A 19,490-nucleotide genomic window follows, 5' to 3' on the forward strand; every position below is an offset into this window, starting at 1 on the left:
CACGAAATATATATTTATAATAATACTAAAATAAAATAAGAAATTGTTAAAAGAAATTTGATGATAATATAGGGAATTTCATTTTTGTGTTGCAGTTTAATAATCAATTTTCTTGCGAAAATGAATATGAAAATTCAATTTTATCTGGTATGAGTTTTTTTTTTAATTTATATCATTGACAACAACTAAATGTTTAATAAATGAAAGTTAGAATGTTAAAAATCATTTTCTTAATGATATAATCTTCCCTATAGAGATATTAAATATAGAGAGATTTTTTATTTTTAACTGTTTTTTATTATTATGATTAAAAAAAACAAAAGATATGTTTGTGTTGATATTTTGTGAAAACTTGTATCTAGTTGAAAGAAAGATATATGTTTATGTTGATATTTTGTATGACTTTTTATTTAAAAAATGAGAGAAAAGTTATTTATGTTTTTTATGACTCTTTTTCTCTTAAACTGTTGATAAAAAAATCATATCACAAGTTTTCAACAAATTTTTATCATTATAAAAAAGAGTAGATACAATGATTGGATTCAATAAATATAATGAAGACTCCATAGTTTAGTTGTTGAAATTTATAATATTTGTATCTTATTTAAATTAGTAAGTCAAAATGCAAAATCCAAGTAGTAGAGTCTTAATAAAATTTTATTTTTCATAAAAAAAATTGTAGTAAGAGATTATTATTATTGATAAATAAAATTCAATTTTTATAAAAAAAAAAACTTTATGATAGTTGATTATTCACTTCTAATAATAAATTATATACTTTTATTTTATTTTTTATAATGGATTATTGTGTTTTGACTCTCTAGTTTATTTCAAAAGTTATTTTTATAAATAAAGTAGTATCCTTTATTTAAAAAAAAAAACACAAGTTAAAAAAGTCTAAGTACTTTAAAACTTTAGAAAGACTTTGAAAACCAGCATGAGTAAAACAATAACTTTTAAGAATTAAAGTTGTTATTATAAGAAGGTGTTTGTTATGTGTATAATTCAAACGAGGTGTTAATTTATTATGAAGTGTTTTGTGATTAAATAAAGTGTTTGTATCTATCACAAATCAAACATCTCCAAAAAATAGTATATACACAGAAGAGTTATATTTTCACTTGTGTCAAAGGAGAAATAAATTTAATAGAAAAACATAAGTTATTAATAAGCATGCATGGCAAAACAAAATTTTAAAAAATCAGATCCTTAACAAAAGAGATTGGTTCTATGTTGGGTGTACTTACAACATAAATTTGGACATAACCTCGTGGTATTTTTCTTTTTCCAATTAACTTTGTCTACTTTGTAACTTTACTTTATACCAGTATAAATGATATATGAATTGTTATTTATAAAACTTTTGGGATAAGTCAAAAAGCGACTTATTTTCAATAAACCATTAAGTAGCATCAGAAACCACAAAACAAATAAAAAACTTGCAACACTTCACTTTAAAAAAAATAACGATTTGGCTAGAGTGGAGAACATAGAGTTCTGGAAAAGGTAAAATCATAAATATTGAAGAAAAATATTTAAAAAAAAAGAAAAAGAAAAGTAAATTGGATGTGGTTAAGGATTGAGAAAAAAAAAAAAAAAAGGTGTTGCTCCCTCCCTCAATTTTCCGAATGTTTTTTCACTTTCCACTGTTTTTATTTATTTCAAAAATATTCTATACCTTATCATTATTTTTTTTATTTTAAAAATATCTTACATCTTTTCTCACTATCATTAGTAATCTATCTCTTTCTCTTTCTACATTAATGGAGCATTTACATGATTTATGATTTATTAATGGTTCAGGTTTGAACTTGTCATATATTCCCTTAACTTTTGTTGTTTAATATATGGATAATGATATTTAGACAATATTTTTTTGATAACATTTGAACATTGATTATTATGGAGTAATTTTTGACCAATTACAGATTGACACGTAATTAATGTTCAAATGTTGTCAAAAATATATTGTCTAAATATCATTATCCTTAATATATAGGATTAAATATGTTTTTCGTCCCTTAAATATCACATGATTTTGGATTTAGTCCCTATTCGATACATTTGTTCTTTTAATCTTGTATGAAACTCTTATGTTTAGTCCTTCAAATTAAACCATTTGACGTGACAAATGGCGGTTACATGTGTGATGTCAAGGATGTCATCTTCTATCTTAGTGTGTGCCACGTATATTTTTTTTTTCTCTAAATTAGATTAGGGTTCTTCTATTTTGATTCACGATTTCACCGGAGCCAGTGGATTCACCGGCAGATCCAAAGCAAGACCCAAAATCATAAGCCCAAAAAAAACCCACGAGCCTGATTCTGGTTCTTCTCCTTGAAGCAGTCTCCCCCTTCGACTGCTCCGCCTCTCCTTAGGCTTATCTGGTCTTCGCCAACACCATTGAGGGCTTGCGCTACGCCCTTCTTCTTTTCCCTCTCCGATTTCAGAACCCTCCCCGACAAGTCTCACAAGAACATCGTAAGGAAAGGGAGGCCCTTTTGCAAGCCCGACATCTTCGTCACCATTCAAGACCTGCTCGATAAGGCTAAGAGCAAAGACAAGGATGGGTTGGTCGTCGACGTTGGTGCCAACATGGGTATGGCCACCTTCGCCGCCTCTACCATGGGGTTTTAGGTTTTGGCGTTTGAGCCCGTGTTAGAGAATTTGCAGAAGATCTGTAAAGGGATTTACTTTAACCGAGTTACGGATTTGGTCACTGTGTTTGAGGCCACTGCGTCGGATCGCGTTGTTAACATTACCATTTGCAAAGTTATATTTCTTGCTTTATTTATTTTTTTAATTTAATTTTTATGTGCTATTTTTCGAACTTGAATTGAATTTATGTTGTAGAAGCAGACTTGCTTTAGTTGGATATCAGTTTAGTTAACTGGGAAAGATGAATATGATTTTTTTGAACTGATGGGGGGAAGAATCTAGAATGGTAACTCAAAAGCAGAGAAAGAATTTGGTCAAGGTACTGGAGCTCAAAAACATGGTCAGAAGCGTAAACAAGTAAAAGCAACTGAAGGAAACTATCTATGAGAAAAAATATAAAGCAACAAAAGAGGTTCGTGAACATGATGAAAAAATTAAAATTATGAATCCTGAAGCATCTAATTTGAAACGGAGGCAAAGAAGCACATGAAAATGGAAAAAATGCCCAAAGTATTTAAGGATGAAGAAAATGAGAAGACTATAAAAATAGCCCACCGGCATGGAAAAAGTGAAAAAAAAAAAAGTAACCGAAGCTGACCAATTTGCAATCATGGAAGACACATGTGAAATGGGACACGGAGAGCATAAACAAGCAGAAATCCTTGATAACCATCAACAAGTGTTCTGAAACTTATCAGAAAAAGACAAACAATAACTTAGCACACAGGAGCGAGGAAGCTGACATTATACGTGGAGAAAATTTAACATTCTTTAATTTTAAACACTAAATATAAGAGTTTCAAAAGGATTAAAATGAGAATGTTTTGAGTAGGGACTAAATCTAAAATTATGTGATACTTAAGAGATCAAAATCTTTTATAGTGCATATTTATTTGATATATTTTCAAATTACTCTGGTAAAATTTTTAGAAAAATATTTATATATATGTGTGTTTTTTTTTTACATTTAATATCTATAATTTTTAACATTATATTATGTTTTAACTTACGTTCAATTCAAATAACTTGAATAAAATATTTAATTTATTGGATAAATAATATAAAAATATTATTAAATACTTAAAATATAAAAAAAAAGTTATTTATTAAAAATTTGGAATTTATTTAATTTTTTTATCATTATAAAGTTGATATATAATAATAATAATATATTATTATTTATTATTAATATAAAATGGAAGTAGTGGAAACATTAATATTGAAATTTTTTTCTTTTTACAATGTATCACAAATTCAAATTTAAACCATGTAAATGCTCTATTAAGATAAGAAGAAAGAAAAAGATTATTAAGAATAATGAGAATGTGTAAAATATTTTTAGAATAAAAAAAATAATGGAAAAATATAAAATATTTTTAAAATAAATAAAAATAGTGAAAAAGTGAAGAAACACTTAGAGAGGTGAAATGAGCAACACAAAAAAAATATTAGAAAAACGTGAAAGATGTAGAAGAAAAGGATAACATATTAGAACTAGGATTCAAAAATAGACATACTGGTTGGGTGGGTGTAAGTCTGCTAGAATTGCGATGATAACAGTAAGGAGGAGGGAACAGTTGTTACTAAATCAGAAATGGAGTGTGCACTATACAATGACGGGATTGAAAGTAAAGAGAAAAAAATTACAGTTCAGTTAATCAGCAGTTAATTAATAGAATTATAAAATAATACAATTTAATTTTTATTATAAATAGTTAAGTTTTTTAGGACAATATAATACAATTTGATTTTTATTTTAAATAGTTAAGTTTTTTAGGACAACATAATACATTTAACTATAAATCCATGTAGTTAGGTTTATTTTCCCTATCTCTAAAATTAATAATACACATAAGTGATGAAAAACAAAAATATTAATATTTTTTGTTACCTTTGATTTCTTCGTTTTGGAAATTGTCATGATCTATATGCATTCAAATAATATATATTTCGTTTAATCTCTTTTCTCCCTAAGTTATAAATTGGTGTTTAGTTTACTTCTATTTTTAAAGATGTGAATCTTTGATATCTAAATTAACAAAAATGTTTGAAATCAATCCTGCCATTAAATATCCAAAAGGGAGTTAATTTTTTCTTTCTCTCTCTTCTACTCCTCTGAATTTATTTTTCTGAACAGAACAGTTTTTTTCAGACCATTTTTCTGCCCTTCATTTTTTCTCTCTTCTCTCTTCTATCTTCTCTCTCTGCGTTCCATTTAAACTACATGTTTCAATTAATTCCCGTTACAGAGGTTTGAATTGGCAGCGTCGAGCTACCACTCTGATTTCTTTCTTCGTTCGCCAAAGCCACAACACAGTTTTGCTTTCGCTGAATTTTCATTAGAGAATGGGGAGGAGTAGCGGAAGAGACCGAAGACAAAGAAGATTCGATGAGTCGGAATCCGAGTCACTGTCCGATATCGGACCGATGCCATCTTAGCAGTAGCCGCCGGTCTAGGCGTGACTCAGACGGAGATAAGAAGAAGAAGAAGTCCTCGATGAACATCACAGAAGAGGAAATCGCGCAATACATGACCAAAAGGGCCCAATTGAAAGCTATGAAAGTGGCAAAAAGGTTGAAATCCAGTACGGTGTCAGGCTATTCCAACGATTCAAATCCAATCTCAATGAGAAGTTTGTTTAGAGGATTGCATTTGTCAATTCAAAATGGAGCATTCAGTTATTTTTGGGCCATATTATACATAGGGGTCGTGGCTTTGTTTCTCACTCAGCACAAGCGATATTAGTAATTAATGATTTGGTAAATTATTATGATGCTTGTGCCTGTGTCTGTAGCATGGAACTTTAGGCTTCTCTGAAGAAATGTTACCTTGGTGCTGTGTCTGTAGTTGGCAGTTGTTACATTTAGTTAGATGATATCATGTTGCTGTGTATTCTCTGTAGTTGTATTGAACCTAAGGAATTAAGAACATGCTTTGGCTGCAACTTTGATTATTTATGTTTGATTTGGGAAGGTGGGGGAAGGGTTGATATCTGGTATTAGTCGCAAGCCCTTTATTCAAACATATCTAATATTACTTGTTTTTTAAATAAAAAAATATTCATTAAATAATAATGAACAAATGAAAAGTAGATTATATAATTCAAAATTATCCAGAATTTCAAATTTATAATTTCCAAAACCTGAACCTTTTCTTAAATAAATTTTGGATTTAATTTGTATATATTCAATGAATAATATAGTTATAGTAGTTGGTTAAAATATGGATAAAAATGAATGTAATTACAATCATTGTTAGTTTTAATATATTTTGATAGGTTACTAGTTTAAATCTAAAAACGAGGTTTAAACTTTAAATATTCCATCACACTAATCAATTGATATGATGTCCAGGTTGGAGGGAGGGAAAGAAAAAACTGTTATCTTGACAGAAATTTAGAAGAGCAGAAGAGAAAGAAAGAAAAAAGTTAACTTCGTTAGTGGATATTTAACGGCAAGGACTAACTTGAAACATTTTTGTTAACTTAGGGATCAAATGTTGACATCTTTTAAAAACAGAAACTAAACTGAACACCAGTTTGTAACTTAGGACAAAAAGGAGTTTAAACCTATATATTTATTAGACAATGGACCTAGAAATCCACAAAATAAATATTTATACAAATATTAAAATAAAATAAAAAATAACTAAATGAAAATCAATAAGAATATAAAACATACTATAAATAAAACTTGTCTGGTCTATTTTGAATTTTGAACATATTATGTAACCTTTAAGATAATAGCGTATGGTTGTCTACGTGAAAAAAAAAATGTTTTTTTATTACTATTTTCAGTTTGCATCCTTATCTTATTTTATTACGTGACTTTATTTATTAGAATTTCCTAATTTATTTTTTAAAGATATGCTTAAAACACAGTAGTTATTTTCTAAAACAATTATTTCCTTAATATATGAAGTGATTATAAAATTCTTTATCTGATTTTTCAGCGTAATTAATGATTTTTTTATTTTATTTAAGGTACTTCAAAAGAAAATGATAAATATATTCTAAGATCTCATATGCTTACTTTATTAAGTGATTAAAAGAATAACTATTTAATTCACGTACCAAATATTATTAACCATGTTAGATATAATAATTTATATATATATATATATATATATATATATATATATATATATATATATATATATATATATAAAAAGAGCGTGTAATATGATAAAAGAAAGATGAAATATTGTATTTTTTATTAATGATAAAGAAAAAGTACAGTACAATTGATATATGTTATTGTTTAGAACCATATAAAAAAAATAAAAAATATATAAAAAAATTAAAATAATTCTAATAATATATATCGTAAATTTACTTACGTCACATATTAAAACAAAACATTGAAATAATCTGCCAAAGAGTAGAAATATTTAAGAAAATATATAGAAAAATAATAATTTTTTATATTATCATAATTATAAATTTTAAATTAGACTATCGAGTCTCATCCTAATATTTGGGATGGACCTTAGTTTTAGACTTTTTTATTTAATATATAATATACTATATAATATAAATAATGTAAATATTTATGTCATATAAATATCTTAATTTTATAATTATACGCTTCTAATAACATACCACAGACACTCAACCCTTACAGGAGGCAAGTGCGAGCACCAGGGTTACCCGCCAAACTTTCCCGCCATTAGTTTCCCGCCAAAAGCATCCTTGGTATTGATCTCTTTCTATCTTCCTCCTACTTCAATAGAAGAAATCGAAACCGTGGGAGATTGGTTCTTCACTCTCTTTTTCCTTCTCTCCTCCAATCCAACCCAAACGAAACCCTAACGTGCCTCAGCTTGAGCGAAGATGTCAGGGTGGGACGAAGGAGCCGTCTACTACAGCGACCAAGCACTCGCCGGAGACGACGGTGCGGGCGCCCGTGGGGAGGCCAGCACCGATTCGAACCACTCCCTCCTCCAGAAATTCAAGGAATTCATCCGAAGCTTCGAGACCGCCAACAACGTCTTCCCTTACAGAGAGAGCCTACTCCACAACCCTAAGTTCCTTCTAGTCGATATGGGAGATCTCGACACGTTCGACTCCGACCTTCCTGCCAAAATCCGCTCTTCCCCCTCCGATATTTTGCCCCTGGTACTCTTGGTTTCTCCCTCTCTCCTCAAACGCTGTCCTTTATTCTGACATTCTTTCTTGCTTTTTTTAGTTCGAGACGGCAGCGGCGCAGGTTCTGGTGAGTTTGAAGACCAAGGTTGCTGGAGATACTGGAGTCATGGAGGATCCTATTCCCGGTGATGTTCAGATTTTGCTCACCTCCAAGGAGGATCCGATCTCCATGAGATCGCTTGGGGTATGTGGATGAAATCCAATGCAGTTACAAATTGAAATTTTGTGCTTATATGTTTTTGGTTAAAATTGGGGTGTTTTTTGTTGAGTACAGTTGAATTGTGGACATCATATTGGTGTTTTCTTTCTACAGGCTCAGTACATATCGAGACTGGTTAAAATTGCCGGAATTACTATTGCTGCCTCCAGGACTAAGGCAAAGGCCACTTATGTTACCCTGATATGTAAAAACTGTAAGAAGGGGAAGCAGGTTCCATGTCGGCCAGGACTTGGAGGAGCCATTGTTCCTCGATCATGTGATCATGTTCCTCAGGTTTAGTTCAAGTTTATATTCGCTGTCTTTGTTTGTTTGGTGTTATATGCTTATGATTTACTTACGAGACAAGGGGCTTCTGTAGCCTGGAGAAGAGCCTTGCCCAATTGATCCCTGGCTTGTGGTCCCTGACAAGAGCAGATATGTTGACCAACAAACTTTGAAGATGCAGGAAAATCCAGAGGTAGTAATACACTTTTGTTAAAAATGTTTAAATTCACTCGGAAATCTAACCATATTGGTGTTGTGATCGTTGAAGGACGTTCCACCTGGAGAGCTTCCTAGAAACCTGCTTCTCTCTGTTGATCGTCATCTGGTTCAGACAGTAGTACCTGGCGCAAGATTGTCAATCATGGGAATTTATAGTGTCTACCAGGCTTCTAACTCTTCTACATCGTGAGATTCATCACTCATCGTTTTTTCTCATTTAATTTGTTTAAATCTCTCATGTTGAACTGATGTCTGCCTTGAAATACTGTGTTATATGCAGCCACAAAGGAGCTGTTGCAGTTAGACAGCCTTATATTAGGGTTGTAGGCATAGAAGAAACAAACGAGACCCAGTCTCGTGGTCCAGCTGCATATACACAAGACGAGGTTAGTGGTGAAACCTGAAATCCGCAAATTAAATTAGTTTATTTGGTAGTTTTCAGTGAAACAACTACTTTTAATCTTTCTTAAAAGCACATAGCCGTTGTTGTTTTGGTCCATCAATGGTTCCGTGGTTCTTGTCAAACTTCGGTTACAGAGTAACTTAATGAGTATAGTGTTCGAAGTATTGTACCCCTTCCTCCTGCATTCCAGTTATGATTTCCCAACTCTCTAATGAGTTAAAGCATACCTTTCTTCCCTCATTTTATGAACCTTGACTAAAGTTTTACTCCTACTTAATGTCATAGTCCCCTCAACAATGATACTCTTTGCAGATAGAAGAATTTAAAAAATTTGCTGCCGAACCTGATGCGTATAAAAATATCTGCTCCAAAATTGCTCCATCTATATTTGGTCACGATGATGTCAAAAAGGCTGTAGCCTGTCTTCTGTTTGGAGGGTCAAGAAAGGTATACCGTAGTCCGAGTATCCATTTTTTTATTGGGGGATAAAAAGGTCTACCCAGCAACTGATCACGAGACCAATTTGTTTTTGAACAGCATTTGCCCGATGGGGTCCGGTTAAGAGGTGACATCAATGTGTTGCTTCTGGGTGATCCATCTACAGCTAAGTCACAGGTTAGCTATTGTATTTCTCCACTGGATTTGCATTTCAGTTTAGTTTTGATGATTCTATTATTAGAAATTGTTTGTGGTGATGAAGCTTGTTCTATGGTTAGTTTTGAAACTAAAGTGGAAGAATTTTACCTTTCACATTATAGTTTGTGTTTTCTAATGAGTGTTCCGTTACCTTTTATAGTTTCTGAAGTTTGTTGAAAAGACTGCTCCTATTGCTGTTTATACTTCTGGGAAAGGTTCATCAGCTGCTGGCCTTACAGCTTCTGTAATACAGGATAGCAGTACGGTAAGTTCTTTCTCTCTTGAACTGGTTGTATCAGGTAGCAAATTTTCATTAGACTGCTATTTAGCTTATAATCATAAGCTTTTACCTTCACCTATCTTGCTTGAGTAGTCACTGATTTATGTTGTGTACTTCAGCGTGAGTTTTATCTTGAAGGAGGAGCCATGGTCTTGGCTGATGGAGGTGTTGTATGTATTGATGAGTTTGATAAAATGAGACCAGAAGATAGGTACGCAGTATTTTTTCATTTTGTTATGTAAGTCGTAATTGTAAATTTGTGATGAAACTTCATATATTGTTTTTTATGCAGAGTTGCTATTCATGAAGCCATGGAACAGCAAACAATATCCATTGCCAAAGCGGGAATAACAACTGTTCTTAACTCACGGACTTCAGTACTTGCGGCTGCCAACCCTCCATCTGGACGTTATGATGATCTCAAGGTCTATTGTAAACCCTAGTTTATTTGTTTTCATTTTCTAGAAAAACATTATTGTAGTTGTACAAGAGACTGATATTGAATGTTTTTGCAGACTGCACAGGATAACATTGACTTGCAGACTACCATTCTTTCTCGTTTTGACTTGATTTTTATTGTGAAAGATGTCAGAATGTACAGTCAAGACAAGGTACTGTTGTGTGCCTTTTGCAATATACATTACGTTGCAACCATTGAGTGTTCCCTGTTCAGTGAAGTATTGCTACGTCAAATTTGTTCTGTGTTGTGACACGGTCAAAACAAATATTTTGTCATATAGATTATTTTTGTATTGTTAATCTAGTGTGACACTCAATAATTAACAAGTGTGCAGTGTAGAATGTGTAGTTTTTGCGTACCATAACCTTTACACCTAAGGGTTGATTTGTCCTCAATCGTGGATGATTGGTTTCAGATAATTGCTAATCATATCATAAAGGTCCATGCATCGGCTGGACGGGCTGGTGCATTGATGGGTGAGAGCAAAACTTCTAAAGAAGAGAATTGGCTGAAGAGGTATGCAATGCCGTTGACTTTCCATTCGGTTATTTAAACCATTTGTTCTTTCAAAATCATTCGAGAAAATGAGTTTTGACCTTGATGTTTAAATAGGTATTTACAATATTGTCGAAATGAATGCCACCCTCGCCTATCCGAATCTGCAACGACATTATTGCAGAATCATTATGTGAAAATCAGACAGGTACGAATTTATTATCGTTTAGTCTAAATAAAGTTGTATTGGTCTTTAGAATTAAACTTAGTCGCTAAAATTTGAAGATTCATTCGATCTCTCTTTTTTTTTGTTTCGTTTGATGTCTTGCATAAATTAATAATTAATTGGTACTAAATGTTGCCATATTTCTCCTGTGAATGCTGGTTTGGTGTATTGAATCTTTAAGGAACATATAATTCACTTATTTTTGTTTTTTGGAAAAAAAATGTTTATACAGGATATGAGGAAACAGGCGAATGAAACTGGAGAAGCTGCAGCAATACCGATAACTGTAAGGCAGCTGGAAGCAATTGTTAGGTTGAGCGAAGCACTTGCAAAGATGAAACTGTGAGTATTGCTATTATTCTTTATTTCATCGTTCCTTTTTATCCAAAGCTCTAGGTAAAATTTCTTGGAAAAATGTGACTCGGTGCATGTATAGAGGATATTACTACCTATGGTGCAAGAAATTTCATAATGCATGTCGTCCAAATTTGATCAGTAGTTTTAACAACCAGAACACGTTTCTTCAAAATTTATGCTAGAAAGTTTCACATAAAAATAGGTTTCAATCTTAAGTAGCTTTCGTAAACTTTCTATAAGTTGGTTGGATCAATGGGTTCCAAATATATAGTAAGTATGGGCCGGTGAATTGAAGTGTAAGTGACCTATGTTTCGGCTAGAAAATAATTCCATCATTACATGTGATGTTTGACTAAACAATATTAGTAGTGTTTGCTAAGTTAATGATTTTTTTTTCTTGTAGTGTTTTTTTGTTTATTCTTTTGATGATCCATGCATCTTTCTTATGACGAAATGTACCTTGATTAATTCTTGCACCAGATCTCATCTTGCTACTGAGGAAAATGTGCAAGAAGCAGTAAGGCTTTTCACTGTGTCCACAATGGATGCAGCTAAGTCCGGGATAAACCAACAAATAAATCTTACACCTGATATGGCAAATGAAATAAAGGTTTGTCTTCTTACGAGAGCCATCTTGCTTTTTACATCTTGCTTCATATCCTGATGGATTGATTTACATTGTGAGCAGCAAGCTGAAACTCAGATAAAGAGAAGAATTGGGATTGGAAACCACATATCAGAAAGGAGGCTGATTGATGACCTTAGCAGAATGGGGATGAATGAGTCTATCGTAAGTATCAGATATCCACTTAATTTAAGGATGGTGCCATAGCTATAAACCTGAATTTTAAGTCATCACTTGGTTCAAACATACTAAATTTGACTCAGCTCGCCATGCTTTCTACATCAATCCAAACACGTGCTAAGACTTCCACTATTAAATCACATTATTACAGTAACAACTAGCTAGTCCAGCATGCTCTTTTTCTTCGCTGGCATAATTTATCTCGAGACACGTTAACATTTTTACTTTAGGTATTCATTTACTTAACTACGTTTTGCAGGTAAGAAGAGCTCTTATAATCATGCACCAGAGGGACGAAATAGAGTACAAGAGAGAAAGACGTGTTGTATTTAGGAAGGCATGATATGTCTATTTCTCGACAAGAGTGAGTTGTATGCAAAATGCAAAGGTATATCAAAATTTAGAGGAAATTAGAATGACTTTGAAATTAATTAAATACTCTGTTCTTTTTTTCAAAAGCAGCTAATATTTAGCGTATAACGTAATCTTGTGAACTTCTAAACAATTTTTTTATCGTGCAAATAGTTAATGTTGCTTCCAACCTTATTACTGATAATAGAAAATAATATCCTTACCTTGTCTCATCAGGTCCAGTATTAGTCAAGCATGATAACTCTGATTCAATATTGTATGGTAATGATATTTTTAAATAATGTATATCAATATATAAGAAATAGTAGTTGGTAATTTAGCAAGGAAAAGTAGTGGCTGACACTTTTATATGAATTAAAAAAAAACAAGGATCTATTTAAATGTTAAATTAAGGATATTTTTTATTTTATGAGAAGTAGATTTGAACTTACCTTTTCTTCAAATTCTTAATTTATACCAAAGGTAAACAGCATTTGGTAGATAAAATAGCATTTTAGTATGTTAATTTGATTTTATGAAAAAACATTGTTAGGATAAGTAAATTTACCAAGCACGGTAAGAAATTACTAATAATTTAGATTTTTTTAATGATAAAAAATAATTAAATTATAATTTTAATGTAAACAATTTTTATTTATTTTGTAAATGACATTTTATGAAAATGGTTAACTTTTTAAAAAAAAATATTGAACTAAAAGATGGTTAAGTTAAAAAAGTACTCACTTAAAAAATAAAATTGTTTAGTAAAGAATAATATTGAACCTTTCTATGGTATAGATAATAGAAATATTTTTTTCTAAAGTAAATGCAAGATTATGTTATACTATTAATAATTATGATGAATTTTAAAAAGTTAACTGTTAAGTATTTTAGATAAAATTGAATAAAACATTCAAATCAAGCAGAAACAACGACAAATCTGTCAAATCAATTTGACATACCACCATTTAATAAAATCTCCTTTTATTTTTAATTGGCTAATCCAATAACTGAATTAATAAAAAAAATTAAAAGGCTATCAGACATAAATTAATATTTTAATATTATAAAATTATGTTCTTCTAACTAATTCACACTTCACACCGTTTGATTTAGTTGATAACTAAATAACTTTATTACTTTTTAAATGATGAAATTTGAGAACTTTGAGCATTTCTTCTCTTTTGACCAAGCTGGGATCCATCAAGTCTATTTTGGATCCTGTTAAATAAGGAAGGGCGATAGGGATTTCATACGCGGAATGATAGTTCGTATTATACCAACATTCACTGGTATGGGATGAGAATGGAGCCACTTTAAGATGTCTTGGAGCAGGTCTATAGTATTGCCTATGACCAATCTTCCCTTTCTTCTTAGCTCATCAACAGTCCATGCAGCGTGGATGAGAATAAAGGTTGGCTTGTAATTCCTGGACTAGGTGTCGTAAATTAACATCATTTAAGTAAGCATGATGTATTTTCTGAAACATCATTTAAGTAAGCATGATGTATTTTCTGAAGCATATCTGGCTGGAATTATGGACCACAAACTGGGCGCCTTCTATATTAGAGCGTCGTGAAACAATATAAAAACTTCCTTAAGAACGGTTGAAAAACCGAATTCATGAGGGATTAGAAGGTAGATGATACATTTGTGAGGCCTTTTGAAATAATTAGTAAATCTACGTAATCGTTATGTCTAAGTTAGGGTTGAGTGTTAGATAATCTTTGTACCTAGTTCTTTAGGACAATGCTTTTGATGTTTCATCTCTCTATTGTATCAAACTTCAAATATATGTAAATAGAGAACCGTGAGGAGGGTTCTTCAAGCCCTCTAGAAATATATCTGTTTCAATATACTACAATCAGGTGCGTGTTGCTCACGCGCCTCCTTCCGATGATCGATTATCCTTTGTTCAATCATCATTTGACTTCGCATATCACATTGACTCCATATATGCCCTTCTTTCTGATTTGGTAGTCATTTGGTTGGGTATTCTATGGCTTTCTATCTCTTAAAACCCTAACTTTGCAAGCCACTGAATCTCACCACCGTTGGTCCACTGGGTCTTCTCCTATGTCTCGTGAGTTTCAAACTAGGGCAAGCAATTGGGAAATCCCAATTTCTTTATATTTTCGTTTTGTAATGGTGAAGCTACAAGTTGCTTCTTCGTCACCCTCTTTGTGGCACTTAAGCACAACCAACTGCTCTTCGTTCTAGTGTGGAGCCAATCCAGGGAGGCACATCCTCCATGGCAAAACAAAGAAGAGATTTGCCGCAAAGGGTATTTCGCAATTCGTCACAACAGTGGTGGCCGTCATGGTGACCTTTGTTGTTGTTTTGGTTTTCTTACAGCCCACTTTGGATCACCCTGACCTAAAAAATCACAAGATTTAGATGAAACCAAATTTCCACCCTGAAGGGCCCCTCTCTTACTCAACCCTGTCATAGGTGTTGATGAAGCCTCTTATTAACACCTCATTTTGTTTGAACTCATTTTAGAAAACAAAATGAAGGTCTTTCCCTTTATTGGCTTCTGTTGGATTCATCGGTCAAGCCTCCAATTTTGTCGAACCTTCACATCACTTGTGGAAGAGTCTTTTGAAAAGCCAGATCTTCCACCTTGACAATCTGTCATCAACATGCCATCATTTCTGTCGATCACCGTGAGGGGGAGTCTGATCCTGTTTCTAGGTGACTTGATAAATAAAGGACCATTCTTTTGAAAAGCCAGATCTTCCACTTTCACGCTGTCTTCAGTGCACCATCATTTTTGTCTTTCTTTCGCCGTGAGAGAGGAGTCTATTATGTTTTTGAGTGCTTTGATGAATACAAGACCAAGTGCCTTTATTAGCATTCTAGTCCCTGTAGTCTATCATTTTCAACCACTGCAAACCACCATCCCTTATTGATGACAATCTAGTCCACTACAGTTTTTCGTTGCCCATCATTGTTAGCTGTCGTCCACCATTGATGTTTTGTCAAAGTCATCCTAATTGAAATTTCACTAATTGAAATTTCACACTTGTTCACTACTGTCCAATATTATCCACAATTGTTATTAGCTTGTTTGTCGACCTGTGTTCACACTTTTGCTATCTGCTGACCATTAGAAGGAGTTTGTTTGGCTACGTTGATTGGTGAGTCCAATTTGGTTTATAAACATTCTCTCTATGTTCGGAAGCAATCTCCCTATGCTTGTTTCAAAAAGTTCAACACATTGTTCAATCCTTTGGCCACAGTTTCCACATCTATTGTCTCATTCAAGAAAAGTTGTTATTCACATTTTATTGAATCAAATGACCAACTTACATATGTGTTGACCAAGTTCATTAAGGAAACATCAAATTAAGTTTATTTATTCCAAACTTAATATATACAATCAGGATGCTCCAACTTAAGAGGGAGTGTTGAAATAATTAGTAAATCTATGTAATCATTACGTCTAAGTTAGGGTTGAGTGTTACATAACCTTTGTACCTAGTTCTCTATGTGGGCTCTCTAATGTCATGACTATTTGCTTTTGAACAGCTGAGACCACATCCACCCCTTTATTCATATTTCCAATTTAGAGATATTTGTCATCCCAACCCCATTTTGCTCTGCAACCACATCACGCTCAAAAAAGTCAGCTGTCTATTTTTTTCACAATAAATAGGCAATTCATAAGGTATATCAAGTTTAAAGTAGCATCACAAATTCGTATTACACACATGCTTTAGTTTATGCCAAATAAAAATTCCTCTCTGCATGCTTAGAGTTGAAGCGTATTTGAAATGTAAAAACCAGCTCTAAAGTCTTTGAAATCCCAGGGTTTGATTTGAAAAGAACTTTTGCGTAGTTAAAAATGAAAAGTGTGATTAGTTAACCTTCAGATACTTCCCCAAAACCATACCTGAACGTAGAAAGCCATCTACCAGTCTGATTGAAATGAGAAATAACAGCCGTATCCTCTAAGTTAACTCCACTGTAAATACCAATAGTGTTGTCCAAGCTGCATCACGAGATTATATTAACCTCATCCGGCAAAAATCACAATTACATAAACACCATGTTCGAAAAAATTGTATAATAAAGAAAAAATTGGAATCAAATTAAGATGTGCTTCTAAAGTTAGTACAACGGCAACAACAGTCTTTTTCCACCAGGTGAGATGAAGTGCTGTACTGAAAAATAAAAGATTGCTCGATTAAGAACACACAACATAGCCCATTCTCAGTATCGAAAAGTCGTAGTTTTTTTAATGGAACAAAATATATACCTTGTAGTTGCAAGGCTACCTCCAGAAGGAGAGAAGTAAGCAGATTGAACAGACCTTTTGTGGGTAAATGTCCTCAAGGCTGTGAGGTCATTCCTATTAGTATATTTCCAAATCCCAGGAGCAGACAGTTGCATCAGAGGAACTAGTAGCTACAATGTGAGGATTTTGACAGTTGAAATCTATCGTGTAATCCTATTGTCATGCAAATCCCAGTGCGACGAACATTTTCCCACCCTGTTATCCCACTTAGTCAAACCTCCAGATCAAAGATTTCCTTCTCAGCATCCATTAGCCCAAGAACTCCATCATAACAACTTGTGTATATCTGCATATAAAATAGACGACGGCGGCATCAGACAATCCTACAAAAGATAAGATGTAAATAGTATGAAGTGATTAGAATGGAGGAGGGGTAAGAGATAATTCTGCAACCTCAAAATCCCCTAAGGACAGTATGCATCTGAAATAAAAACATGCTACAGGAACACTGTTAACGTGCATTATATGTCCATGACAACTACCCAAAGAGTGCATTTTCCGTAAAGCTAAATAGCACATTTACCAGAAAACAATTCCCCTAAACCAACTCGCAGTTAAAAGAGCGAGTCTCGAGTCAACCAATAACGGCTAAGAGATACAAAATAATCTGGACAAATATACAATAATTGTTGCAAAAAATTCAGACAGACCAATACATCACGGTACCTTGGAAATACAATGTGGTTGAATCAAAATCCCAGAAATGGGAGCATTATGAGGACGGTATAAATGAACCTCATTTTCTCCCATATTCCAGAACCCAATATTCCCAAACTTGTTACCCGCGGCAATCATTTTGACGCTGCTGGTAGGGAAAAACCTGACATTGGTAATCCTTCCAGTAACAACCCGCGCAATATTGTCGGAATCCAAAGACAGAGATTCCAATTCAAGGGAATCCCCCGCATTCCCTTTTGGAACACTGACATCTTGGGCCATACCCATTAGCGACTCAATGAATTAACTATCAGAGTGAGCGCTTTCACGAGCAGTGGCCATGGAAAGGGGACCCAAACTTACGACGGAAAGTGGTTTTTCTTTGGAGGGAGTGGTGGGGGCCACGGAATCTCTGTCAAGACCCTCACAATCTGGTAGAATACCTCTGGTTCGCAGGGAGCGTCTGACTCTGACGACAATTGGGGTTTCGGTTTTAGGTTTCTTTTCCGATTTCGCGCGTGTGGATTTGGCTTCAACTCTGACGATTTCAAAAAGCACGGTAAGTCACAGAAATTGAACCCTTTGGTCGTTGGGAAGTGAAACAAGAGAGAGAAGAGGGAAGAGTGAGTACCTTTGACACTTGAAATTGGAGAGTTGGGTGGCTTTGGAATGGCGTTTGAGGGCTGCCATCGAATGTTCTCGAGTCACTTGAGCTCGTAGGTGAGTTTCTGTGACTCCATTGAAGAGAAAGAAAGTTAGGGATTTAGTTTTCAAATCATTCTGTAAGGTTGCTTCCTTCCACTTTTACTGTTCCTATATACAGGCGAGTATGTGGGAGCCAACACACCTTGGCGGGGAAAGTATGCCATGTAATAAATAATTTATAATTTATAATTTATAATTTATTACATTAATTTGTGCTTGAGTTAAAATACTAATGTGGTTTCTCAGTTTCAAAATTCAAATCCATTTTATTAAATTTGTTTGGAATGTTAATTTTTATTCTCAACTGAATCAGATTAATATGTTATAATTGGTTTTATTCATGGGATATTGTTGGGTGGGTTGCTATAAAGTCTTCTGACTTTGAATAAAATAGTAAAATAATGTATAAAAAATATAAAATATAATTGATCTTATAATAACAGCACAGTAGAAGGCGTTATAAAACAAGTTGGAGTTCAAAAGGATTTGACTTTCAGATAATAAAAGCATGTTGTGGCTATACTACACTCCTTTGTCCCCTTATTTAAAAAAGAACAATCAATTATTAAGTTACAAAAATATATGGACTTCTATTTGAATATAACTTTAAGTCTATTTTTCACACCTAAAACTTAAAATTATTAAATTTCATTCTTGAATGATTACTTAAATTAATTACATTTATTAAGATCATGATTCTATAATTAGAGTCTTACATTTATTCTTAACATCTAAAAACAGAAGAAAAATTGATTGACCTACAACTTATAATAAGTTCCTACTTAATCAATCATAATCATAAGTCAGTGAAATAAAATGAATGATCAATTTATCTAACGACAAACATAAATTAATTCACAAACATACAGTAAAAAAAGTACTTTCGTACATAAAAAAGTACCAATTACATGAGAGTTTCAAAGGGTTGTATATTACTTCAATACGTTAGGAGATTTAGCTCCTCATAATAGATGGAAAAAAAAAATCAATATAAGGAAGAGTTATAATCTCCCAAACTTCTAATAATACTCCTTTAAAGTATGGAGGAAAGCATGGAGGAAAGTATCTGAGATTCTCTCTAAAAGTCTTTCTCTAAGATTTGTTTAGAAGTCCTTTAAAACATAGGAGCAACTTTGTTTTTATAAACTTTCCATGGTGTTACTTCAGCCGTGAAAGTATGGTTGCAACTAGGGATGACAATAAAATTTGCGTCCGTGAATATCCGCAGATAAAATTCACGACGGATAATTGACACCCGCGGATATTTACTACTCACAACCCGTGGGTAGTATGTATTTTAATACCAG

General features: G+C 33.0%; 1 protein-coding gene and 1 pseudogene across 1 annotated transcript; one reads left to right on the forward strand and one right to left on the reverse strand.

Annotated features, from left to right (window-relative positions):
- Nucleotides 1-7,297: 7,297 nt before the first annotated feature.
- On the forward strand, nucleotides 7,298-12,751 carry LOC106765446 (DNA replication licensing factor MCM5). The gene is made up of 18 exons (XM_014650070.2): nucleotides 7,298-7,775; nucleotides 7,846-7,989; nucleotides 8,119-8,298; nucleotides 8,384-8,482; nucleotides 8,558-8,694; nucleotides 8,789-8,894; nucleotides 9,224-9,358; nucleotides 9,449-9,526; nucleotides 9,708-9,812; nucleotides 9,947-10,038; nucleotides 10,120-10,252; nucleotides 10,343-10,438; nucleotides 10,703-10,803; nucleotides 10,900-10,990; nucleotides 11,241-11,350; nucleotides 11,846-11,975; nucleotides 12,054-12,155; nucleotides 12,430-12,751. Exons 1-18 carry the CDS (start codon nucleotides 7,491-7,493, stop codon nucleotides 12,511-12,513), a joined length of 2,208 nt encoding a protein of 735 aa, XP_014505556.1. The 5' UTR covers nucleotides 7,298-7,490; the 3' UTR covers nucleotides 12,514-12,751.
- Nucleotides 12,752-15,853: 3,102 nt separating this feature from the next.
- On the reverse strand, nucleotides 15,854-18,306 carry LOC106767133 (annotated as a pseudogene).
- Nucleotides 18,307-19,490: the final 1,184 nt, after the last annotated feature.

Source organism: Vigna radiata, chromosome 7, assembly GCF_000741045.1.
Source record: "Vigna radiata var. radiata cultivar VC1973A chromosome 7, Vradiata_ver6, whole genome shotgun sequence".
In the NCBI taxonomy this organism is placed as follows: Eukaryota; Viridiplantae; Streptophyta; class Magnoliopsida; order Fabales; family Fabaceae; genus Vigna; species Vigna radiata.

Bases quoted from the DNA above. Each gene is read 5' to 3' on its own strand.
- LOC106765446 (XM_014650070.2), top strand. From the start codon at position 7,491: ATGTCAGGGTGGGACGAAGGAGCCGTCTACTACAGCGACCAAGCACTC. The intron at 10,253-10,342 runs GTCTATTGTAAA...ATGTTTTTGCAG, and splicing joins GACGTTATGATGATCTCAAG to ACTGCACAGGATAACATTGA. The intron at 10,439-10,702 runs GTACTGTTGTGT...GATTGGTTTCAG, and splicing joins GAATGTACAGTCAAGACAAG to ATAATTGCTAATCATATCAT.